This window comes from Prionailurus viverrinus, chromosome C1 (assembly GCF_022837055.1).
Source record: "Prionailurus viverrinus isolate Anna chromosome C1, UM_Priviv_1.0, whole genome shotgun sequence".
NCBI lineage: Eukaryota > Metazoa > Chordata > Mammalia > Carnivora > Felidae > Prionailurus > Prionailurus viverrinus.
In genome coordinates, this window is record NC_062568.1 from 55,256,267 (window position 1) to 55,282,865 (window position 26,599).

The 26,599-nt window shown below is 41.4% G+C and overlaps 1 protein-coding gene across 2 annotated transcripts in view; it reads right to left on the reverse strand.

The window, feature by feature from the left end:
* Positions 1–26,599, reverse strand: part of MAP3K20 (mitogen-activated protein kinase kinase kinase 20) — a 185,641-nt gene that overhangs the window by 4,153 nt on the left and 154,889 nt on the right. For both annotated transcript variants that reach the window (XM_047869069.1, XM_047869071.1), the window contains exons 15-19: positions 24,650–24,712; positions 23,581–23,673; positions 7,176–7,292; positions 4,611–4,685; positions 1,615–1,765 (exon numbers count right to left, since the gene is read on the reverse strand). In XM_047869069.1, the coding sequence (XP_047725025.1) occupies positions 1,615–1,765; positions 4,611–4,685; positions 7,176–7,292; positions 23,581–23,673; positions 24,650–24,712 (499 nt within the window). The remainder of the gene's footprint in view (positions 1–1,614; positions 1,766–4,610; positions 4,686–7,175; positions 7,293–23,580; positions 23,674–24,649; positions 24,713–26,599) is intronic.

Here is a 26,599-nt window from a genome sequence, read left to right on the forward strand (position 1 = left end):
TGATAGAGTTAATTGGTCCAGAAGAGAATGCTTGGAAAAAACAGCAACAGTCTTCCTCCAGGAAATCTAGAATTGGGACTGTTGAAGTATTTGGTGATTCTCAAAGTGGTGGGATTTGAACCATGTAAAACTTGGAGGTAGTTGGCAGCTATTATGAGTCCTGTGGCTGGGGAAACAGAAAACCAGCTTTTAGTAAAAGGGAAAAATATAGCAGAAGTGGAGAGAGAAGACGCCCACAGATTGCACAGGAGTGTTGTAGGGATCAAATAGAATCGTAGCAATGAAAGCCCTTATAGAAGTAAAATGTGGCCAGTAAATATTAATTATTTGGGAGGGGAAAATTATTATAGTAAGAAGTCCTTTTAAAAGTGATAGTAGGCATGCAAGAAGAGATTGTTGGATTACCAAATAAAAGAACTTAGAAATGCCATGCTCCAGGTAGGGGCCACTAGTGAGAATCAACACCCATTACCTGGGTTAGTGGTGGGTAGAAACAGCTTGACCTAAGAGAGGTTTGAAAATATGTGTGTAGCCGAGAAGGCTTCGTGAACACTCCAGTTCAGTCATGGTGGCCAGAATGTCTTGTCATGATTCATTGTGAAAGAAAATAACCAAACCAACTGCCCCCCCCCCCCCCCAGCTGGCCGACGTATGGAAAGATCTGGTCCAGTTGGTAAGCTAGTCCTGAGAGTAGAGGACGGTTAGCTAGGTTCTCGTAACTCAGTGACAGCAGTCATCGGGGTACTTTATTTCCATGCCATCAAAGAACCTTCTGATATGGCTTTTCAGGTATGTTTTCTTACCAGGAAAAATAATGCACTGATCAGGAAACATGTATTTCTGGTTCGCTGGGCAGGTATATTTCTCCTGGTAAAAAGTGAATTGCATGGGGGTTTATGCACCCAACTTCCATGCATCTGTTAGCTTGTTGCAGTCCCCCAGAGCCTAACTCTGGGTTGTATTAGAATTTCTAGACATCTGTGAAGGTGAAGGTCAGGACCTCTTCCCTGAATCTACCAAATAATGACCAATTTAACAGCAAGGCAGCCAGGCTTCCCCTGTGTAATTTCTAAATTGTTTCAGTGTAGCATCTGTAATTACTGTCACTACTGTCCGTCATATGCATTTCATGTTTTCTCTTTCTCTGTCCTCCCTTACCTTTATTATTCCCCTCTCTTCCTCCCTTCCTCCTACCCTTCCCCTATCATTCTTATGCTTTGATGTATCGGTGGAGTTCAGGACGCAAGAAATTGTCCCAGTAATCGCATTGGTTTCATAGGAATGTTTGCGGGACACGGAAGATTAATATCTGTCTATGATTTGGGAAACGAAATATGTCAGTGTATAAATAGACATATACTTATTTACCAGTATAACAGAATTATTAATTTTCGTCTTTATCATAGTTATCCAAATACTGAAATTTATTGTAATATGCTAATATTTATAAGCCCATAAACACTACTGTTCATATAGTATGTGTATAAGACCAATATTCTAAAAATAGAAGAAGGAAGTCTTATATTGTCTGTTACCAGACTGGCATTTATCCCTGGTATGAGAAATTGATATTTAAGGTTTTGGAATCTAGTCTAGCACACATCTCTAACTTACTTGAGTCAGACCTGCTTCTAGAGCTGCCCTCTAAGTTGGGGAGTAGTGTCTGAATGGCAAGCTGAACGGCTTTCACTTCATCCTGAGGTTTCATTCTACTCCACTGAATTGAGTGGACATGTTTAGTGCTCTTTGGAGCTCTAACATCACTCTGTAAAAAAAAAAAAAGAGAGAGAGAGAGAGAGAAACAACGACATGCTGGTGGTTATAAAACAGGAAGAAAAGAACTCAAGTTATTATGTCACTCCCATTTAACTCCTGAGAACACTATTATCATAATGCATTAGGTGAAATAACAGCCTGCCTAAATATGGTAATCTGATTAAAAGGAAAGTGTTTTGTTTGTTTTTAATTTATTTTGAGAGAGCACACGTGTGCATGCACAAGAGCAGGGGACAGGCAGAGAGAGAGGAGAGAGAGAATCTCAAGTAGGCTCCATTGTCTCAGCCCAGAGCCCAATGTGGGGCTTGATCCTACAACCCAGAGATCATAACCTGGACCGAAATCAAGAGTCAGGTGCTTAACTGAGCCAACCCAGGGGCTCCTAAAAGGAAAGTTCTGACCACTTTATTCCTTAGTGGATTATAGTAGTTCAAAATGTGGTTGTCATCTCCCAGAATTTATTCTATCTGGCAAATCTCAACTTACCTTTTTGCTTACTAAGGACTGAAAAACAATTTCTTCTGTTTAGAGTACTTGAAGACAGATTTGAATACATAAAAATCTGACCCCTGTTTTGCCCACGACTGCCTTTGATCAGCAGGGTAACTGAGTGGGTGTGGGCAGTCTGGTGGATAATTATCCCCATGGAGGGTGCAGGGTAACAGATAGAAAAGTGAGACTGGGTAGGGAGGTAAAAATAAGGACTAGAAAAAGGAGAAGATACCAGATCAAGACACACCACCTTCTCATCCTGAAACCCTTCATCACCGGGTGTCACAAATCAGGTTCAGGAGCCTCTCAGACTTTGATATGGTTATGAAAATATGTTTAAAAAACCCTGCAGTGACAATTACAGACACAAGTAGCACATCATCACAGAGTATAAGGAGAAGGAGGAAGAGGAAGGAGAGAGGAGAAGAAAAGTTACTAAAAAGAAGGCTCTCCTGCATAGTGGGGGCTGGTCAACAGGTTCCACAACAGTCTAGATTCCATGTTTCTCAGGACCAATCAACTGTTCTTATTTAGGTTTTATGTCCTACCAGCAGCACTTTGACAGTTAATGCTATTTCTCAGGCACCTCATCCCTGACAAGCTGTGCTCCCTGGCTGGTGAGGATAAGGAACTATTGTAATACTCATTGGCTTCCGGCATCAGATCACCCTGGATAAGTGGACTAGCCAGGGTATGGATTTCCAATGCTGAATCAGAGCCAATCTGGTGGCTCAGAAGACCATCACAATGCAGCAGTGCATGGAGTCCATTTACAGGCTGACTTCCCTCATCTTACTGCTGGTAAGGGAACAGGTAGGACAGCTGAGGAATAGTGGAAACTGTTTATAGTCTGAGAGCCTGGGTGTGACTCCACCGACCACCCCAGACCTCGGGACCTCGTTCTATCTCTCTGAGCCTGTTTTCCCTATGAAAGTTAATGCTGCCTATCTCTCAGTATTTATACAACGTTAATGGGATAAAACAGGTGTAAACTCCTGTTATAGTGCCTGGGTCTTGGTGGATCCTTACCAAATGTTTCCTGAATGAATAATAAAATGAATGAATGAAATGCATGTCCTTTTGATGGCAGATGCATATTAATATAATATCTCCATGTGTCATGAGACTCTGGGGTCTACTTCTTCCCCTCCCCCCTGTTCCTGCAGGGTTTCTCTACCTTGTAAAGCATTATGTTCCACCAGCCATGTGGATATTGCTGATTTTTTTAAAAAAGACTTAAATGCTTATTAATTTTTGACCGAGAGACAGAGTGTGAGTGGGGTTAGGGCAGAGAGAGAGGGAGACACAGAATCCAAAGCAGCTCCAGGCTCTGAGACATCATCACAGAGCCCGATGCAGGCTTGAACCTACAGAGCATGAGATCATGACCTGAGCCAAAGTTGGCTGCTTAACCGACTAAGCTACCCAGGCACCCGAAGATATTGTTGATTTTAAAAACATAATTAGATTATTTTAAGCAATAGACTGTTTAAAACACCCCATTGGCTTCCAATTGTGTTTATAGTAAATCCAAACTCCTCACTGTGGCCCCACGAACCTCTGTGATCCAGCCTGCCCCTTTCGGGAGCTTTGTCATTGTCCTCTGTGCCTCAGGAGCTTGGCCTTGACTCTCCTGTGCTCTTTCTTGCTGCCTCCTCCTCAGAGGAGAGGCCTTCCCTAACTAACCACCCAGTCTCATGGCCCAAGTCTCACTATTTTCTGGTTACCACTTATCACTCTCTGCTTATTGCTTACCTATTTATTATCGATCTCCTCTCATTGGAACCTCAAGAGAGAGTATAGATTTAGTCTGCCCTAATCATAGAAGAGTAACTGTCAGGTATTTGCTAAATATGTGAATTTTAATCTTAGTAGCATATTTTTTAAAGTGTCAGTTTTTCTATTTATCCATATATAAAATATATGGAATCTGTTTTTGAGAATAGACCTCTCTCCCCACCAGGTGACAGTAGAAGTTGTTCTCTGTCCTTGTGAAGAATCGCTGATCTACCCCTAAACTCTAAGCACTAAGAAGGCAGAGCTTTGGTTTGGTCACTGTTTGGTATAACCCCAGTACCTAACATGTTACACAGCATGTAGATGTTCAATCATTAGCTGATGAATGGATATATTACTGTCTCAATCTTTACCTAGGCAAGAATATCCTGTTCTCTTTCCTTACCAACATTTTGTTAGAGTAATTATGTTAATCTTCCCATATTCATGTTGGTTAAATAATTTCTCCTCCAATTTTAAGCACTGTTGAGGGAACTAATAAATTCCTACTAAGAAACTGATGGTAAAGCCACCAGCATCCCGCCCTTGCCCAACCCCAAGCTTACCTCATATGTGACAGTGCATTCTACAGTCTGATTTTCCATTATTCCTACATTCCACTTCTCCATTACAAAGGGGGGCTGAAAAACAAAAGTTAGGATGGTCTAGTGCCTGCCCTACTATGGCATGGACCTTTGAGGCCAGCTGTGCCATATGCAATTGGCAAATAGGGTATAATGTCAGATTATCATGAAAGTCATGGTGTTGGTTCCCGTGTGATTACTCACAACGTGCTAATGTCTTGGATGTTAGTTTTCATAAGACCTCTTTTTCTGTAATTGTGAACATCTAGTCTTAGTCCCACGATCTTCTCTTTTCTGATATACTACTCAACCCTATCATTAGGTCATTCATTATTCATGCTAATATTTTGAAGCATCAGTAGAAAGCTTTCTGATAATTAAGAGAAAGACTTAACGATACAGACTCAGAAGTGCCTTCTTTGAATGCAAGCAATGGCTGGGTTAGTAGTTTCAACAACTACTCTGCTTTTCACTGTATCAGGCTATCCAGCAAGGCTGTGCATGCAAAGGCTGCTTTGTGGCAACATTTCCCCACAGTATTAAATGAAAGGATTAATGAAGAAGCCTATGCCTTTCACCAGGAGACTATGTCACCCCAAAACATAGCACTTTGGCAGGTGTATTGTATTTTTAGCTGAAGACCATCAAAACCCAGAGGACTCAAGAAAAACTTTTACCTCTCCCATAACTGCCTGAAAGAATTTAGATAGGGCACCTGGCCCAGAAAGAGAGCTTTTATCAGAGATACTTTTTTTTTTTTTTTTATCTGAAAGACCTATCTGCATGGCAGGGCAAGCTTCTAACTACCAAACATCTGCTCTTGTTATCTTCCTGTGAATTGCCTTCCCGTCTTTGAAGCCCCAGGCCCCTGGCTCATTCCTTAGCTGAGGACAGCATATATTAGCCTCAGCTTCCTGACTTGCCCGTAAGTCTCACATCTTTGGGGCTCCTGTATGTACAAAATTAAATTCTTCTCCTGTTAATCTGTCTTATGTTAATTTAATTATTAGACCAGCCCAAGAACTTAGAAGGGCAGAGGGAAACTTTTTCACCCTGACACCTTGGATCCCATTTTAATTTTGATGAAAATGGTTTTTATTATAAGTGAATCTCCACTCTTTTAACCACCCTCCACCCCTTCATTCTGTACTTAAGGCTACAAATGACTGGCCTTGAGATGAGTACAAAGCACATGTGGTAGAGATTTAACTAGGTTTTTTTTTTCCTTTTCTCTTTTTTTAATTAGTATTGTTATGATTCTGTTGATGTTAAAAGTTCTACAGATTTTGAATGGTCTCCCCCAGTCCTGTTTTTCCTATAGCCCCCAGTTAATGTTGGTGTGTGATTTTGTACAAGATGTGGTTCTTTGGGAGTGCATATGTGGCATTATACCAGAAACACCTGTATTTGGCTTTAGAGCTGTACCCTGTCATTTTTGCTGTGAGTGGCTTCCTTCTGTTAGCAGACAAGGACTTGGATCTTGCTTCTAAATGGCATAGGTTGGGGGGAAGGAGCAAGGATCTGTCCAGCCTTTAAGACATCAAAACATCATGTCCCAACAAAATAAAGGAAAGTTAAAACCAGATCATAACCTTTACAGATAAATAACACCGTTGAAATGACTCCCAGTTACTCAGAAGATTCCAACAATGAATATCAAATCAATCGACTTGATGAATACACTTGTAAATTAAAAGGACTTGGATGTTTAGCAATCTTATGCCTGGGAAGGGAACACATTTGCAAGTCTAATGCTGTGACTTTGAAGACTCTTCGCTTCCCCACTTGTGTTTGTACCCAGGTTCTTCTCTGCTACCCACCCCACTTTCTTCACTGTAACCAAATACACAGTTCATCACGTACTAAAGAGTGGCTTATGTGAAGTTTCAAGTGATGGTCTGATGGATAGCATGGTTATTCACCCAAGTTGTTGACTTGCTCCTGTTGAAGTCTCAAATGTATTTTTTCAGATTTATTGGGACAGAACTGAATTTTTTTCCATTTTGAGGAGAAGCTAAGCATTTCTCTCCATCTGTCTTTTGTGTTGTAAAGGGCATGCTTCTACCACTGACCCTGAAGTAGTGAGGTGTTCTCTGGCCGGAGGTGTGAACTCAAGGAAGCTATGAAGACATCAACAGGTGCCTCCTGAATAACCTCACCTCAGTCCTCCAAGAAAGCCTTCCTCCGCACAAGTTTTTCAAAGTTTAAAAAATGACCTCAAATTTGAGGTAAATATTTTCACCATTGGCATTTTCTTTCCTTTAACAAATGACAGAGTAAGCATAAAGAAATAGAGAAGAAAATACAAAAAAAATTTAAACGACACTTTCTTGTAGTACTTTTTAGTTCACACAGCCTAAGTGGAATTTTAACAAAAAACTATTATGATCTCAATCGGCTAAATAAAATGTGCCTTTCAACAGGCAGCTTGAGGCTGAGCTGACGTGAACATCTACAAGCACAAAAGCACGCTGCTGGGGGATTTTAATGTCTTTGTTTGATATCTGTGAATTCAAAAAAGCTTTTAAGCCGTAAATAGAACCCTACCTTTGTCATCTTTAAAATCTCTGCATCAGGTAGGTTAGTGTTGAATGTCACATCTTTGATGTAGGTTATTGCAATTTCATCCCCATCCATCTCCATATACATTTTCCACTTACAATCCTAGAATTAAAAGCAAAATTATAGAATTTCAGAGAGTGAAACAATTTTTCTAGTCCCAATGTTTTATAACACATGAAGTTTCCTGAATGAAATATTGAGGTAATTTTTTTTCCTTTTTTGAAAAAAGGACATGAAATTAGATCTCTTTATATATTTAAACAACCCCCAGTTAGTGCAGTCTTGAGACATAATTTATCAATGTAAATGTTCTATTGTTATAGGAGTTGCAAACTCAAAATCCTAAAGGGACCAGGCATTTAATAATGAAAATGAGTAAAGCCAGGCAGTTTCATTATAGAGCCCTAAATTGTCATCTTTCAAAATAGACCCATTTAATTTACATATTAAACGTTGTAGGAATATTTTTTTATTCGTACAAAGAAATGTGGACTTCCCATTTTGAAATACAAGGCCCTTTTGATTTAACTTTCACTTTGCCAGTGTTGATAATAATATGGGCTCAAGAAATAGCTCACTTTCCTCTTAACAGAGGGAACCCTGCAAATGTGATGTATGGCAACTGATAACTGGCTCATGTGTTGGGGAGTTACAGGAGGGTTAGGACTCTGGGGGTCTAAAGGGCAGCTGCCCTAAAGGGACAGCCATTACTCAGCTTCTGTTGCTTGTCCCCATGTGGGAATATGACCTCAGTCTTGCTAGGTCCTTTAATGTTTCCCAAAAAGCTGGATATCTGGATTCTTATGTGAAACCTCTCGATTTTTAAAAATGATGTCACGTTAATTAAATTTTCAGTAAAACCACCATGTAATGAAAAAGGGCTCTATATCATTAGTCACCAGGGATGTAAATTAAAATGTCCCCACAATGAGATACCACTATATGCCCACCAAATGGCTAAGATGGATAACATCCAATGTTGGCCAGGATTTTGAGCTACTGGATTGCTGGTGGAAGTGTAAATGGTACAGTCGCTCTGGGGAAGGGTTTGGCAATTTATTATAAACATATATCCATATGTATAAACATACATCTATTTGATGACTCAGAAATTCAACTCCTAGGTATTTACCCGAGAGAAATGAAAAAAGACTTGTACAGTGTTGCTCTGAGTAGCTTTATCATAATAGCCAAAAAACAAAAAACCCAAAAAACAAAACTAAAAGCTCCCTAGAAATAGGCCAAGTGTTCATTAGGAGAATGAGTTAAGTGTCATATATTCGCAGAATGGAATGTTACTCAGCAACACAAAAGGAGCAGATCATTGACACATGCAACAAGATGGATAAAATCTCAGAACCATTACAGTGAGTGAAAGAAGTCTTATACAAAAAAAAAAAAAACATACTAAGGATTCCGTTTATGTGACATTCTAGAACAGATAAAACCAATCTGCAGTGGAAAAATTTCAGAAAAGGTTGGTTCTGCAGATGGGGATTGACTGGTAAGGGGCATGGTGAGACTTTATGGGGGGCTAATACGCTGTTCACAGGGGTTTGAGTCATATAGGCATATGCATTTGTCAAAATTCAGCGAATGTATACTTAAGATGTGTGCATTTCTTCTTGAACTCTAGCATACTGAGATATTTAAGAGGAAGTGTATTGGTGTCTGCAAATAACTTTGACTTGCATCAAAAAAATGAAGATTGGTATATGGCTACAGTGATAGATGGACATCTATGTGATAAGGCAAGTAGAATAAAATGCTAATGGTTGCATTTAGCGGGTAGGGGAGGATTCATTATAAATATTTTTTTTAACTTGGCTGTATGAATAATAATAAAAATGTTGGCAGATAAACACTGTGTGTGCAATGAAAAGGAGAAATACGCCATGTCTTTGCACCAAATTTGACCCCTGAACCATAAATTCACCTTCTCTTTTACGTTACTTGAAGAATGAAGGATTCTGAGAGGTTAAGGATAATGTAGTGAGCACCTTACATGCTGAAACTAGAAAATGCTCTCATAGGAGTAGACCTGGAATGTCTCCTGAGCAAGCTCAGACAAAATTATTATGGAAAAGCACTAACAAAGAGGCTGTTGAAAACCTGTTGGCTTCAGCAGAAAGCTGGGGGAGCCCTTTGTTTTAAGAAAACTTCTAGATAAATTGCACAACCAAGCAGGGCACGTGCCTGAGGGGAGTCACCCTCTTTGCCGAACCACATTCACAAGATGGAGAGCCAATTAGTGAAGGAAAAGGTCTATTCAGTAATGTGAAAACCCAGTTTTCGGTTAACAGAAGTCAGATCAGTCACTCAGAATGGACAGATCTCTCAGTATTTCTCTGTTTTGGGGCTGCTCCCTGGGCAGCGGGAGCCCTGAGGTAACTGGGCAGCATAATGACTATTTGAAGTCATGACTGCACTTCTCTGACATGGCAAGAGCCTCCTCAAGCAGTGGCTGGAATAAAAAGCCTTAGGAAAGATGAGGTGACTTAGTTCTGTTTCTTTTGCCTGTCCAGTTTTGGAACGAAGTTAGCCAAATCACAGGTGAAAGACCTCAGGCTGTGTAAATGCCCGAGGCCCTCGGCTCTCCCACCTCACAGCCTGAGAACTCTCCTTGACCTCAGGCCTGCCATAGACCGGCCTGTGCACGCGCTCAGAGGAGCTCTCTGTTGAGAAGGGGTTGCTGACAGGTGGGAACTCACATTGTTGGTGTGCTTAATCTGCTCCAGGCATGCTGCTGGGTACTTTGTGCTATTTTTGTTTGAGATCCACAGTAACCCTGCAAGTTAGGTTTATTTTCCCATTAGGTGAGAAAAATGAGGCTCAGGTAAATAAAGGAATTTTCCTAGGGTCTCCTGGCCATTAAGTGGTAGAGGTGGGATTATAATAGCACAAGGCCACCTGGCTCCAGAGTTGGAGAAGCTGCCGATAGGGAAGGGCAATTGGGAGAGGTGGCAGGATGTACTCACTGGGCGGTTCTCAGAGCTCCACAATGGGGCCAGCTATTGACAACAGGCAAGTGGGGGCAGGACCAGGGAAGATTTTGCTAATACAACTGAAAAAGCAAGTGGCCGCAGGTCCTCTCCTGCAGCAACTGCTTCCCTGTTCCCCAGAGTCCAACTTGGAAAAACAAGGGTCCCCATAATAGGGTTATAGACCTTTTTACTTTTCAAATTCTTTCTCTTATCTGAAAGAAAGGCTTTTGCCTGAACCATAAAAGATAGCGACAGAAGCAATAAAACTATACTCAAAGGCACTGTAAGACAAGGGGGGCATTATCCATGTCATTAAATTACAAACCTGGGTGGGAAAGAAAATATGCAGTGTTCACTTCAATTATTAACTTAATCTGTCAGTGCCCTGACATAATTCTAGGTTTTTTTTGGGGGGGGGGGCATCTGTGATTTCACTGTTGCCTAGTTAAGAAAAGTAACCCTCAAATCAAGTCATGGAATTCTTTAAATTCTGCTCAGTTTCCTATTACCCGCAGGTATTCTCTGCATTTTTGCTACACAGCGAGTCATTAAGTTGTCAATGAATTGCATTGCTCACAACTAACTACCAGGATTTAAACAAAGTATTGAATTCTACAGGACCCAACAGAGACAGGATGCCATGTGATGAGTTCTTGACCAATCGATCACTGAAAAGGTTTTCATAGCAGTAACATGAATTAAATCATCAAGAACATCGCTAAAAGTAACAACATATTTATGAGCCTAATATAGGATCTTACGTGCAAAATTGCTGCCTTTTCAGTTTCTTGGTAGTGGTAGGGACCAGGTAGTGGGAATGTGGGCTCAGATGTAAAAGCCATTCACTTTTACCAGGGTGAACTATTGATTTGGGCTTGATGTTAGTGACAGAAATGTGGGTATTGATTTATGAATCGGAAACATTCAAGAGTCACTTTGGACGTCTTGTGAACAACTCGCAGTCCTGACAGGCAGAAATCAAAAGCAGACAGCTCTGTATTCTGAGAGCCTTTGGGGGCCCGAAAGGACTTCTTTCCCAAAACCATTTCACCCCTGGCAGTCTGAAATGGCACTGTTACTCATTTGGTTTAAAGGGTTGATGGTGATGATTAAGATAGAAATAATATAGAAAGAGAGTATACATTAAGCCATGACTGGGGGAGTAGCAGGGAATGAGATGAAAGATGACAGCTGAAAGTCCAGCTCCCGGAGCTTGAATTCCATTTCTGTCACTTTCCCCCCAACCTTAGCCAACTTATATAACCTGTTTGGACCTTGGTGTTTCTATTCACAAGTATGTTGAATGAGGATTAAATGAGATAATGTAAATAAAGTGCCCAGCACAGTGCCAGAGCCAAATAAGGAGCTTGGAAAGGAGCAATTGTAATTATCATTACCAACATTAGTCACCAACACAGCTCCAATTAGTTTATTAGACTAGCCACCCCACCATCTAGCAGCGATCTAAGGGAATGGGCCAGAAGTTGAGTAAGCTTTGACAAGCGAGAAAGTACAGAGTGTTTAGACAAGGGCTCTGGCCAGAGTAGGCAGGTGCGGTCAGAGCATCTTACTTGGGCACCCAGAGGGCACCAAAGTCTGGTATCAGTGTTGGGAAAAAAAAAAAAGATGTAGACAGTGGCACCGTAACAATGACTGGTCTTATGAAATAAACAGAAGAAGGAATAAACTTGTATCTTCTCACATAGATGGATTATAGAACACCAATTCTGCCCCTTCCTGCTTCAGCAGGTCCTAATGCGACCCTACCAATAGGAACCGTCGGATGTCTGGAGGACGGTGGCTATGAAATGGGATTGACAGCCTGAGAGCCTTATCTTGATGAGGAAACTGAAGCATAGAGAGATGGGGAAATCTGACCAAGATCTCACAGACAGAAGGAGATGGAGTTCGGAACTGATCTAAGGTAGTCTCTTGGTGCTATGAGGAGCAGGTCTCCAAATCCTCAGTCTTTTCTGAATCTGGAACTTTTCCTTGTTGTGGGTTAAATAGAAGTAAGAATTACAGTGCAGGGGAGTTCCATCTTCCAGAGTCAACAAACAGTCAGGATTATGTTGGTGAATTTCTTTATAAGTCTCCATGGCAGAAACTGAAATACGGAGTCTCTAATAAAGTCCAGCATAGCCCATGTTCCCTCCATTATTGACAAAGATCCTTGTTAAAAGTGCATATGGTGCCAGTCCACTGTCTTTATGCTCCTCTTCTTGATTTCTCTGGCCAGTATTTGGAATCACAAACACTTTCCGCCAGCCCTGGCTTAGGCTTTGTGGCCCGGCATGACTTCCACTTTTCAAACCAGAAAAAACCCGCTCCCATCTAGTTGCACAAGCAGATCGTGGGGACCGGTCCTGACTACTGTGGATTTCTGTTCCATGACCAGATTCCCACAGTCTCACTCTTCAAATTTGTATCTTGATGCACATTTCTAGGGAATGCTCTTACTAACCAGTAGGAAAAAGGCACTGGCACAGGAGCAGTACTGGGCCCTGGGATGTTCTTGGCTTTGAATAGCAAAAAATGGTAATCCAAACCTTTCCACTAATTGGATCATCTGCCTCTCCATGCAAATCTACAAGAAATGAATGGAATTTTGTTGGGAAGAGGGGAGTTTTTGCATTGGAAACTGATGAAAAGACAGCTCCGTTGGGTGCCCAGGATATGTACTATTTATCTGGGCAGCTGCTGAAATACCTGGATAATTTTAGAATCAAGTGTGTGGTTAATGGAGGAGGAGAAAGCATTCCATCTGAACTGCTTCTGTATTGCCAATTATGTTAAAAAATTTTCTGAATTAAGATTACTGGCCAAGTAAAACAGAAACTCTTAACACTGTGAAGATAAAACCCCAAACAACACTCAGTTAATGCTAGATTAAGTATCTCTTTGTGAGAAATCACTATTACATTCTTTGCAAGCTGTTTAAAATTCTTTGGAGTTCCAAGCTAGAACAAGTGATTCCAAACATAGACATCCCTTCTCCCTCCCACCAAAAAAAAAAAAAAAAAAAAAAAAAGATGGGAGGGAGGGAATACAAAGAAATGATCCATATAGAGGTAAATTTTACGAGTAGAAAAAGGGATTGAAGATAGCACAGAAATTAACTTTAAATATTGTTTCAAGTTCTGGGCAGTTCAGAGACAACAATATTTCCCTCTCTCCCTCTCTCCCTCCCTCCCTCCCTCCCCCCCCCCCACTCAAATATTATTGCAAATGTGAACAGTGTAGGTAAGTCAGAGAGACTCTAGGAACAAGATTATTCAGGACATTTCGGAAGGAAACAGACCCCACATTAGGCTTTCAGCCTTCTACAGATCACTTCTACCTGAAGGTTACAGATAAAAACATTTTTGGTAGATTTTTTTTTTAATTGAAGTATATACGTTGCAAACAGTAAAATGAACCGATTTTTAAGTGCACAGTTCAGTGAATTTTGACCTGTGTACATACCAGTGTAACCACCCCCACAAGCCAGATATTCCCACAACCCTAGAAAGTCTCCTGTCCCTGCCTGGCAGGGACACAAGGGGAAGTGTGCACTCTTCTCATTTCTCTCACCATAGATTAATTTTGCCTGCTCTAGAACCTGGCAAAATTGGAACTTCACAGTATGTACTTGTCTATGTTTGGCTTCTTTCACTTGGTATAATGTTGTTGAGATTTGTCCATGTTATTTAACCCTTCCAGCCTTACCCTGTTGTCGACAGCCATGTCTCCACTTTACAGATGGGTAGACTGAGACTCAGAAAATGTAGCGATTTGCGGCAAGTGCACTTAGCTGCGCCGGGGCCACAATTTAGTTCCTGGGCATGCCCCGTCTAATGGTAAAGACACTGAGTTTTAAAATCCCGCCTCCGTCTTACCCCCTTCCCCCAGGGAGGAGAAAAAGTGAAACCACCAGCGATTGCTCAGGATTCTAGCAAAGAGGCCTCTCCACCTTAAAAAGGCCTGTACTGAGGAAACGTTTTAAAATATAAAACAGAGGTTGAAATAAACTTTTTAAGATTCAAGAAGGGAGGGGCGGGGGGGGGAAGGGAAACAGTCTCTTAGCAGGTGCCTGTTGGAAAATGTAAGAAGTAATGCAAGATGAAATAAAAATGCGGTAGAAATGTTGGTCATGCTGGTATTAAAAGTAGTAAGATGTTGATGATTTAGGCCTCCGAAGGCTTCTTTACATGCGTTGCTATTATCTAGCTCAGCTGCTGAAACCTGCTGTTTTAAAGGCAGGAGAGTGGAACATCCCATGATAGCACCTGGGTTATTTATCATTATGTATAACCCCGCTACTCTCTATTTTATTATGCTGCCTTTAAAAAGAAGATAATGCAAGTATGGTTAATTTGCTTCTCTTCTTTATCTATACGGTGTCATGACCCATCACGGCTTTGTCCCGCGAGATTTGTTTTTCAACCAAAAAGAAATCCACAAGAAACTCTCCCTAAAAATTCCATTAATAACCTCTTTCAGCGCGTATAGGTTGCAGGGTCTGGAACTAAGAATGTTTTAATCTCTTCAGCAAAACAATGTCTCATAATGATGTACAGGACTATTGCTGTACTGATGAAGAATCATACATAATTCAGCACCTTTCACTTGGCACCACTGTGATGTCCTCATTAGCCGTGGCTCACAGTGTCTGTCAGATGGTGTCCATGCGAACGCAGGCATTATATTGTCTTTGAGATGTGCAGCTGCTTCCATGACACTGCCAGTATATAAAAACATGACGCCAGTTTGTTTTATTTAGTGCTAAACCTTCCAGTTTGTAAAAACAAGGCTGACACAGAGCCTGACATGAGGCAGTGAAAATAATTAGCTCTCATTTTCTCAGCCTCCTATTTCCTTCTCCCTGCTGTGTTCTCTTTCCACTAAACCACCACATGTCAGTCGAAATGGGAGGCAATTAGTGGGCTCATTTCAGTCCCCACAACTGTGCTGAAAAGAAAGTATTTATGATGGCACAATGAACAGCTGAAAGATTAAATAACATTTGCCTTTTGAAAAGAAAATGACTTCTAGCTAAATGGGCAATTTTTGATTATTCTCAAACAAGCTTAGAGTAGTTGGTTTTTAAAATACAAGAAAGGAAAATGAGTCATTTTTAGGTGAAAGAATCAAATAAAACTTGACACAGTAATGCAAATAACTGATGTTTTATTGCAAAATATGTAAATGCGTTATACCCTTAACAATGGCTTGTGTCTAAGGTCAGGGCAGATTGGTGCCAGCTAGACACCAGTAGAGATAAGGTTGTTATATTGCCTTTTGGGGGGCTGTTATTCCAGTTATGTATGAAAAAAGGACTTTAGGGATGAAGTTAAAATAAAGTAAAAGAAATCAAGTGAGACGTACTCTCATATGATGCATTACACACTACCTGAAATGGTTCAGATGTTAGTTGACATGTTTGGAAAGGACTTTTTCATTTTTTTAAAACTCTTTTTAAAATTGGAAGGTGCTGGGTATTCACCTTGGAAAAAAAAGAGTAAGTCTTGCTATTGATTTTGAATAACTCAGAATCTATTCTCAAGACTGAATTTCTTGAACAACATAGAAGGTGTTCTAGCTTACCTAATTACTGCTTATAAGCTTTTTTAAACGCTAACAAATGGGCTGCAAATTGACTTTTACCCGGGACACTCAAAATATAAAAACAGCTCTTCTGACTACTAAATTCCCCTCCCTTGCCGTGACTTCAGAGATGATGCCAAAAATTAATGACCTTTGAAGAAAAACCACTGACCTGGTTGGTAGGCATTGTTTACCATTTGAGCTGTTCTCAGCCCAGATCCTGACGTACGGGATTGAGACGGTTGTCGTACATCTTTGCTTTTCCAATGCAGTGCTTTTAATTTCATTTCAAATAATCAGTCCCTATTATAATTGATTATTCTCAAGACCTAGTTTTTGGTTCAGAAAACACAAGTCATTTTGAGTTATCACAGTCTTCCTTCTTTCAGTGGCTTTGGAAAACCTTCGAAAGCAAAGATGTCCTGTCATCAATGGAGTCAACAACTGTGGCTATTCAAATATTTTTAAAAGACCATCACAAATTTAAATTTTGTTTCTGTTTCCATAAGTAGTATATTCCTACTCTCTACAAACTCAAATCCTAATTTTTGAAGTCCTATAATAGAGTCAGTGTATCTGTATGAGCCAATGGCAACCCAAGGAGATCTGAGCCATCTATGGATTCGGTGGGAAACTAGAGCTCTCTGTGAGCTAACTACACATATTATTATAGCTGGAAACCAGCTATATGTATTTGTCGTGCAGTCATACCTATGTTTTATTACGTGTACTTCCTTGCCATTCACTATCTTAAAAGGAATTCAGGGTCTTGATGAAGAAGGCCACGAGGGATCCAGTGGTGTGCTGGAGCCGCCCTCACAAGCTGGTTGCTCACACCTCTTCCCAACTTCAAGTTCAGAGACATCAGATCGGTAATTGGCCGTGGTGAAAATATTTATACCATGGAGATCCACAAACACTACAAGTCAGGGCCATTTTCTCCCATTGTTAGACATTTTCTGGTGTGCCGTTTCTACATGTGATTATCCATCTATCAGCAAGTATGTGCTTAGCAGCTCTGCTCTGGGCCTGTAAGCAGCTGCTTGACCTGTGTGATGAAGTGTAGCCCCACTGTGATTAGAAATATGCAGCAAGTTCATGCAGTCATATTCTAAGCTGCATTTGCTCCCTGGCTGTCAATTAAAAGTTGTATTTCTTACAGAACCCTGCCACTACAAGCCCATATACTTAGGCACACGGACATGTGCGTGTGCATATGTTTATCCCCTAAGAAAGAGTTGATCATAGGAAATAAGCTTCTTTACACTGCATTTTTAATAAATGCAAGATATATCAAAGTAAAGCATTGCTTTTAGCTGTTCTGAAATTTACAAAAAGTGTTGGGGGTTTTTTTTCTTCCTTACAAAATCCTTTTCTTTGTGCTCTGTTACTTTATTTATCCATTTATAAAAATTACACAATAGGAAAAAAAGCCCCATTTGACAGTTTTTGATATTTACAATGCTCTGAGAAAGGGCCTGGAGATTCAATTGTTTATTAAATGCAACATTTTATAAGTGATCCAATAATAAAGACCTAACAGCACAATAGTAGGTGGGAAGTATTTGTAACAAGCAGTGTTTCTAACCTAGAGAGGATGAACAGAGAAGCAGAACTCTTGACTGAATTGCTTCTGGTAAGGTGTGGAAGAAGGGGTCCCCGTGTTACCCGTGACGCACGCAAGAAGGGGCAGGGGCAGGGTGAACGGAAGAAGCCTTGGACTCTGATGGGGGCTGTTACTCTGCTTCTAGACCTTCAAAATTGTGTTCCTCTTTATTTTGTCTTCCTTATTCACTTGCTCCATCAGAATACTGCTCAAAAGGAAATCAGATGTAGGAGGTACAGGAGTCCGGAAGCCTGTGTCTGTTTTGGGGTCCGCGTAGCCAGGGTGCTGGCAGAGACAGGGTGGTGTTTCCCGGGCTTCTCCCCTGAGTGCTGTGGGTCATCAACTTAGACCCACAGGTTTCCATGTGGAGGGGAGGGGGTGGGGGTAGGGACTCCAGGGACCACGTCTGTGACTGTCCAGTACACGCAAGGAAAGCATGGGCTCCCCAGATAATTCCTTCATAACCCTGATTTTAAATTTTTATGACACAGTCTCAGAAAGTTTCTTGGTGAGAAAACTGCTGGGTGATTTGATAGTTTATTCCTTGGCAATTTGAGAATCAATATTCCTGACTGGCAAGTTTATATGAGATATAATAATAAACTCTATGGAGCTGAATATTTTAGTGAAAGAAAGGGTGGTTGCCACCCTGGGGGGGGGGGGGGGTGGTGCATGAAGCTATCTGAGATTCCAGAAACCTTTTTCCTTTTGTGCCAAGTGGAAGGCCTTAAGATTACAAAACAAGGCATTTCCCACACAAAACAAAAGATGGTAATTTACTATTAGGTGACCCCCCCCAAATTATCTTTTTATTACCAATATATCTATTTTAGGGATGTTGGTACTTTCTAGAAAGGGGCAGTATGACCCAGTGGTTGAGTCCTTGGACTAGATCTGCCCCTAAATAGGTGGGGATTCTGGGTAAGGAACTTTACCTCTTCCTTCCTCAGTTTCTCTTGGAGATGATACAGGGATAGTGCTCACTGTGATGGTGGCTTATAACAATTATGTGAGGAGAATGTTTGCAGAGCACTTACCACAGTGTCTGGCAAAGGTATGAAATAATTATTACAAGCATTTCAAATCTGAGCACAGGAAAACTTTGAGCTGAGAAAGACCCAATTTCTGCCAATTCTACTGTCATAATTTCAAGTTCAAGTTTGCCTCAATATATAGCATTATTTAATAATTTACTTGTTAGAAGTAGGTAAAATACATGGGTAAACCCCATTCTCAGATTTTGTTAATTTAAATGGCCAGCGAAGCCTTTGGTCCAATCCTATCTTCCCTGCCAGTTTGCCTCGAAAAGGAAAGAAGAAAAGCATACTTCATTTGTGTGAGAATCCTGTAAATGTGCATGGGGCTTTGGTCTGCTGAGGTCCTGCTTATCCAGAGGGCGAGGCAGTAAAGACACATCACAGCAAGGCGTCATGCAGTGGCCCCTGGCCACGATAGCAGGCATATAGGCGCTCAGACGTGAATGGCTTTCCTCAGTTGAGCAAGTCAACCTCACTTTTGTGCCAGAATCCATCTGGTTGTAAAATGAGGCTAAAAACCAGCATTGCATCTGAATTCTTAAAACAAAAGGTTGACCGGTCTTACGATGAAAGGCTTTTCCTCTACATGTATTTGTTACTTGTGGATAAGGTCATGTTTTCACCGTTTTCTCCTGGCAGGGCAGGTACTGAAGCAACGTACTAATTTTAAGTGGTTGTGGAACTGGTGGTCCCTTTCAGATGTGATGGGAAAAGGGAGCTGCTATTTCATCATAAGGTCACTGTCCTGTATTATTCCCGGAGGTTGTAATTGTAATTAGAACACATCTTTCATTTTGTTTGTAAAAGGAAAGGTGAAATGGTCAAGCAGATCTCCCTGATATGCAAAGCCCGGTTTGGAGACAACTTGCAGAGCATCAGTGTCCTCTAGGAACTTATTCTAGTCACGGAAAGGCTTCACCGTTTCTGTGACGATGGGTTTATGAGAACTCAGTTGGGATTTTGAGGATGTCCTTTTTTCTTGGGTTCCACCTTTAAAGGTTAAGGCAATAAGGTCAAGGTCAAGGTCAGTTTTCATGTGGGGAATCGGAATTTCAAATATTTGGGGGAAATGTTTCATAATGCTAGGGTATAGGCTGGCATAACTGGGTAGTTTAGAACTGGACAGTGATTTATTCTAGGATTATTTTATGAAAATGTACAGATGGCTTAAATCTCCTGGGACAGGTATGTGAGCTGGCACATGTTTAATAAGAAGGTAATGATAAAGATGGAATTTCCAGTCTCAGCTCTGTCCTCGCCCCATAAGGCTGGTCACACACTTCCTCTTGCTCTCTGTTTCCTGATCAGTGATGACAATATTATACCTTAAGCATCTCACAGAAATGCCAAGGGGATAAATGAGATGACATTTATGAAATAACTTAGCTCTTTAGAACAAAGTACTAAGTAGAAGCTTTAAACATTATATTCAGGAAGTTATTTGCAAATGACCATGGACCTCTTCAAACCTTGCTTTAAAACTCACCCCTTCCAAAAAAGCTTTTCCTGGTTAACCTCATCCATTCCAGTCCTTTTTTTAATTAAAAAAAATTTTTTTTTTTAATTTGAGAGAGAGAGAGAGCGCCTGAGCTGGAGAGAGGGGTAGAGGGACAGAGAGAGAATCTTAAGCAGGCTCCAAACTCAGCACGGAGCCTGCCAGTCACTTCTTTATACTTTTAGCACCATGGCATGACATCCACATTGTACATTTCACTTTTTCATCTGTTATGTTATAACATCATCTGCCCAGCTGCCCACACTAGAAACCTGGCAATATCCTGGCTCCTCTCCCATCCCTACACCATTTCCAGCTGGTGACCCAGTCTGAGCAGTTCCGTCTCGAGGTCCTTGGACTCCTGGCGCTTCCATGGCACTGCCATAGCCTCCTCTCCTTGTTCCCTTTAACCTGGTTGTCTGCATTGCCCGCTAATGGGTCTTTCTCACTTTAGCCTGGTCTCTTTCCGGTTGACCCTCCCCTGTGCTTTTTAGAGATATTTTATTTATTTACTTAAAAAAATTTTTTTTAGGGGCGCCTGGGTGGCGCAGTCGGTTAAGCGTCCGACTTCAACCAGGTCATGATCTCGCAGTCCGTGAGTTCGAGCCCCGCGTCAGGCTCTGGGCTGGTGGCTCAGAGCCTGGAGCCTGTTTCCGATTCTGTGTCTCCCTCTCTCTCTGCCCCTCCCCCGTTCATGCTCTGTCTCTCTCTGTCCCAAAAATAAATAAACGTTGAAAAAAAAAATTTTTTTAAAAAAAAATTTTTTTTTATATTTTATTTTTAGGTAATCTCTACACACAACATGAGGCTTGGACTCACAACTCCAAGATCAAGAGTCGCATGCTCTAACTGAGCCAGCCAGGTGCCCCTGAGAGATCTTTTAAAAACATAAATCTGATCCTATCTACTCCCTGCTTAAAACTTTTCAAACTCCTTAGTTTAGCACCTAACATCGTTCTTTTTCTGGTCACCAGCCACTATTATGGCCTAACTCTCACCACACTCGTCCCCCTGCTTCGTGCTAAGTCCCAGAGGCAGTGATGCTTAAAGTGAGTTGTGCAGTCCCACAGAAATTAGCCTAAAGAAGAGCTCCCTGTGTCTTCCTGGCTTCATACTTCATACATCTTTTGCAGATGCTAGCTATGCCTTTTGCCTTTCATGTCTTCTCCCTGCCTAATAATTCCTAATGGTTTTAAATTTTTAGTTGAAGCTTCACTTCTACCAAAAAGACCTTAAGATCCTCTCTGACCCCTCTATGCATCTGCTTTCAATGTGCAGCCAGTGTGCTTCCATTGAATGATGTGCTTGATGTTGTTAAAAAAAAAAAGGAGTCATTCTGTACTAAAACCATTCACTGATCTTGTCTATTTCTTCCAATCAGCAATGGGTTCCTTGCAAGCCGGGGACTGTACTTTTTGATTTTGTATTCTGACCTTCTAGCAGAGAGCCAGGTCCTCAGTAAACGTCTGCTGAATGCATGGTGTAAATGTATTGAAATTATGACTGTAGGCATGATCAAGGATCAATAGGCTGTCAAAAGCTGCAGTGACTTTAGGCCTCGTGAAAACCTACGGCTTGAGAAGGCTACACAACCGTAGACAAAACGAAACCACTGTATTTGGTCTCCAGTATCCTTTATACCTTGCAAATGTTTACAGAAGATATTTTTTAGTTTTCCATATTAACAAGTCATTTCTTTGTTAGTTGCAAGTTATTTTCTTGGTTGAGACTAAATTTGACAAGTCTCTCTCAAAAAACATTCTTCCCTCTTCTTTCACCACCTACAAGCCATACGATGGTTTAAACAAAGAGTACTAAGTGCCATGGAGTCGAGGACATCAAAGAGAGCAAATTAAAACATGTGATTTGTTTACCATCACATGGACTTGGGAGTGCCCACGGCCACAGAATCCCAGGGCTAGAAGGGTGCCTGGTTGTTGTTGTAGAGAGGATCTTACTGCCCCACTTTCTGTAGCTGCTTCTAACAACAGGAATGACTAGACCATGACCCATCACAGGAAGAAGGGAAAGTGCTCGTATATGAGAAACCTTTCACTCAACCAGCTGCTGCTGCTGCTGCTGCTTTTTTTTTTTTTTTTTTTAACTCAACCAGCTTCTATGGCAAAACCAGGGAGATAAAGATTTCCATTCAGCAAAAGCACCGATACAGCTGTAGTGGTGCAGGCAGGACACTGTCAGGAGTCCAGAAAGTGTATCTTTTGAAGTGTTTACCCCCTCAAAACCATTTCCAGTCACTCCCAAACACTGGTTTCAGGAATGGCCTGGGGTATGCACAGCATAATTAGGGACAGGCCAGTGGGCTAGCTGAGCCTAGGCTAGCACTCCCAGAGCAACTGGCTATGGGTTGTAAGGAGCTATATTCACAAGGTCTCTTAGCTGCTGCCTCCAAAGAAAGGTACAAACGGTGCCGTAAGTAAGAGCTTCATTCTGGGATCAGAGAGGCCTGCATTCAAAGCCTCATCTCTCTGCTTGCTAGTCAGGTAACCCTTGGGTAAGTTAGTTAACCTTTTCAGAGCCCCAGTTTCCTCACTTATAAAATAGGGGGAAGTAGCATTTATGTCTCAATACCGTGTGCCTGGAACACAATATGTGTTCCATTAATATAAGTTATCATTACTGCCTATCTATGGTAATCCAAAGTAACACAAACTTGTTGTGATTCCAGTTCATATGCCCCCTGGGTCAAGTAATTTTGCCACACTCTAAAATTAACATATAGCGAAAGCCTGATTGAATAAGTGTTGGTCAAATGCCCTTCTGCCCTATTTAGAGCTGATACTTTGGGTTTCCATATTGCCTACAGTTCTACTCTCGGTGTTATTTTACTCTCAGTGTTACAAAACAGAAACAAGAAGATGAGATGCTCGAGGCCCAACAGCATCAACTGTCACTTTGGCATCCTCCCCACCGCCCCCCAATGCTTTGCTGTGAGTTTCCCTGAGGGTTTGGGTAGTCTCACACAGGACTCTTCAGCTGAACAAGAGAGTAAGATTCCAAGACTGGATTACATAGGTGGCTGGCAGCCTTTCTTTTTGTTTCTTTCTTTTTTTCTTTTTATTTTTTTTAATGTTTAGTTTTGAGAGAGAGGGAAAGGGAGAGAAAGAGTGGGGGAGGGGCAGAGAGAGAGGGGGACAGAAGACTGGAAGTGGGCTCTGTGCTGACAGCAAGTGAGTTGATGTGGGGCTCAAACTCACGAACTGTGAGATCATGCCCTGACCTGAAGTTGGAACGTTGTTTTTTTTTTTTTTTTTTCAACGTTTATTTATTTTTGGGACAGAGAGAGACAGAGCATGAACGGGGGAGGGGCAGAGAGAGAGGGAGACACAGAATCGGAAACAGGCTCCAGGCTCTGAGCCATCAGCCCAGAGCCTGACGCGGGGCTCGAACTCACAGACTGCGAGATCGTGACCTGGCTGAAGTCGGACGCTTAACCGACTGCGCCACCCGGGCGCCCCATGAACGTTTAACTGACTGAGCCACCCAGGTGCCCCTGGCAGCCTTTCAAGTAAATTCTATTTTTTAAAGCCCATATACTTATAATTGAGTTACCTGCTGGTTGGGGATGGGGGGGGGGGGGAGGTGTATGAAATCACAGAGTTCCAAGAGAGAAAAATAGTAAATTAGATCGAAATTTATCCAAAAGACTTAATATGTGATTTACCTGTGGGCCAGTTCCTGGTTTCAAGTGAAAACCAAAAACAAGTTCAAGGTTCACGATTTTTTCCTCATTTTCTTTAGGTTCATCTACTGAGTCCTAAAACAGAAAACCAAGCACTATTTACTCTAAATAGTATGTAGTGTCTTTTTTTTTATTTCATATAGAAGAGATGATTTCTCAGTACTAGTGTTTCCATGCTAACCTATTGTTTAATGTTTGATAATTTGGATCAAGCTACAAATGACAATTCTTTAAAGCAAGAGAAATGACATCTTAAGCCTTTGAGAACATCCACATGACTTATCTCATGCACTACAAATTGAATGTCACTGTCTTACATGTTTCACAATGCATCTTGCATTGTACAGTTTTACTCTAGCAATGCACTTAGCACCTGGAGATGCACTATGAGACTTTACTCTGAGAGTTCTTAACACTCAAGATATTTGCAAGCAATTCCCAAAGAAGAACTGTGTACTTGCTAGAACAGATGAAGGTGAAGGGCCAAGAAAAGAAACAAAATGAACCTTCTGGAGTTTAGAGGTGGAAAACCATAGTTAGTGAATGAGAAGAGCTCTGTGTATTAATTGCAAACACATACTGTATAAAAACATGTGCCATATACTTGTAGACTGGATTCAAAATAATAAGTCAAATATAATACGTTATTCAAACAAGACATCTCCTACCCCCTGCACCCAATGCAAGTAATAGATAATCCAGAGCCCTACTATGTGAATTCCTTTAGGGACTTATGTGCTGGACAAAGGTTTCTGGAGACAGGTGGGAGGCCATTGTACTAATCTACAATGTTAGTATTTAACATCCCTGAGTCACTAAGGTGACATGTGTTGTTCTTATCATGAATACACTGTTAATATTTCAACTTGTAGGAATCAAGCATGTTGAATTTATGCACATCCTAAGCTTCACTCAAAGGGCCTTTTGTTAGACAATAATTAAAGTTTGCTTCAAACAACAATTCCCGACATTGGCAAATTTAGGTGTGGATGTAGCAGGTGCATACATCAATAAAGTAGCCCATTCTCGGTGAGAAAAACACCTTACTTACCTTAATCAGTGGTGGGAAGTGAAATAAGTTTAGGTAATCGTGAGTTAATTTCTCAATGGCTGACTGTAAAAGCAAAAACAAAAACAAAAAAACATGACTTTATTAATGATCCAATAGTGCCAAGAGAGGATTTAAATTACTGTGCACATATAAAGGCATTCTTTATGTAGCCCATAAAATATCTTGGGGATGTTAATATCCAACATCTATTGAGAATAAAGCTGTTCAGAGTATTCTAGGCAGTTCATAATTATTTAATGGAACAGGCAGATATTTTAAAGATGTTAAGAGTACACAGTAAATAAAACCATTCTTCAAACACTGGTAGAGTATACTGGCGACAAGTTAATGTTGTAGTGTGCAGAATGCAGTTGTCACCCTGAGTAACTGTGGGAAAAACAAAGAACATGAATATATCACCAGAGACTTTCATTAAGGCTGAAATCTCACTAAGGGTTTATTGCATGGTAAGGGCTTTACTATGGGTATGTGTCCAATGCTCCCCCTGCCCCCACTGAAGCACAAAGAACTCTTGAAGGATAGGGCAACCATTTAAATTATTTTTTTTTATACTCCTCAGGTATAATCCAGCTTTTCTGTGAACAGAACGTATCACGTAGAGAGTAAGAAAGTGCCAATGTGAGAAAAATTAGATGCATTTTTCAAAGTGAAATGAAAGCTGTTGACACTTGACAATGTAATGAACACTTACGGATGTTCAGCCCCATTCCCTCCGCACGGCCCCTCCACGTGAAGGCTTCCAGGCACAGGGAAGAAGGATGCTGAGACAGGTTTAAAGGGACAACGAAGTGGCAGAGGGGTAGGTAGAAAGACTGTTTAGTTTCATGACCTACCATTTAAGGGTTGAGAGTCTCTTTGAGAAAGTACACAGCGATGATTGTGCTTTCCTTGGTGACAGCAGAGAATGGAGGGCACATTCTCATTGTGTGTGTGTGTGTGTGTAACATGCCTGACAAGTACCAGGAAGGCTCCTTTAGTCTGGAGGTATTCACCTGGTGTCCTATCCCCAGAGGCCCAGCTCAAAGCATTATTTGTCCTCATGTCCCCACAAATGTTTGCAGGACCTCCCAGAACAAGCCTCCATCATCCTTTTCTCTTAATCCTTCTCTATCATACAAGCTTATTTGTCAGAAATACCCACAACCTGGCTGAGTTAAGAGTGTCACGTGTTGGCTGAGTCTCCCGTGAGTGGCCAGTAACCTAGCTGTGGCTTTGGCAGTTAGGTGGACCGACTGACTTTTGAGACTCACCTCTCTGGGAACTGTCTTTATGCACATATGCATTCTCATCCATGAGTTTCAGGGGAGTCTTGGGTCCCCCCCGATACTGGTCTGCTCTCTGTTTTGGAGCTCAGGGCAGATACTCTGCTTCATGAGCAGAGGACATTGCACTGACCCCACCCCAACCAGCTGCCTCCAGTGAGGGCTTTCCCTTCATGCAGGTGTTTCATGGCTTCTGTGCAGCATTAGACTCTGTTTTTATAAAGCTTTTTAACCTTTGGCTTCTGTAACACCATTCTCTCCTCCTTTTCCTACTTCCTGGGTGGGCATTCCTCTTTTCCTCCTGCCTAGGCTCCTAGGACGTCTCCTTGCCACATGCATCCTTCTTGAAGGCCCATTGTCCGTCAAATAGAGAAAGCTTCCCCACTGGAAGACTGTTTGTGGTCAGGCGTGTACATGCCACTGTGCTTTCCTTCTTTTTATTTATTTATTGAGGTGAAATTCACTGTCATGAAATTAACCATTTTAAAGTGCTGAATCAGCAGCATTTAGTACCTTCGGAGCATTGTGCAGCTAGTACCTCTGTCTGGTTCCGAAACATTTGGGGACCCTGTGCCTAGTAGCAGTCACTCCTGACATTCCCAGCCCCTGACAGCCACGAATCCATTTTCTGTAAGGTGGATTTACCTATCTTCTGGATATTTCATGT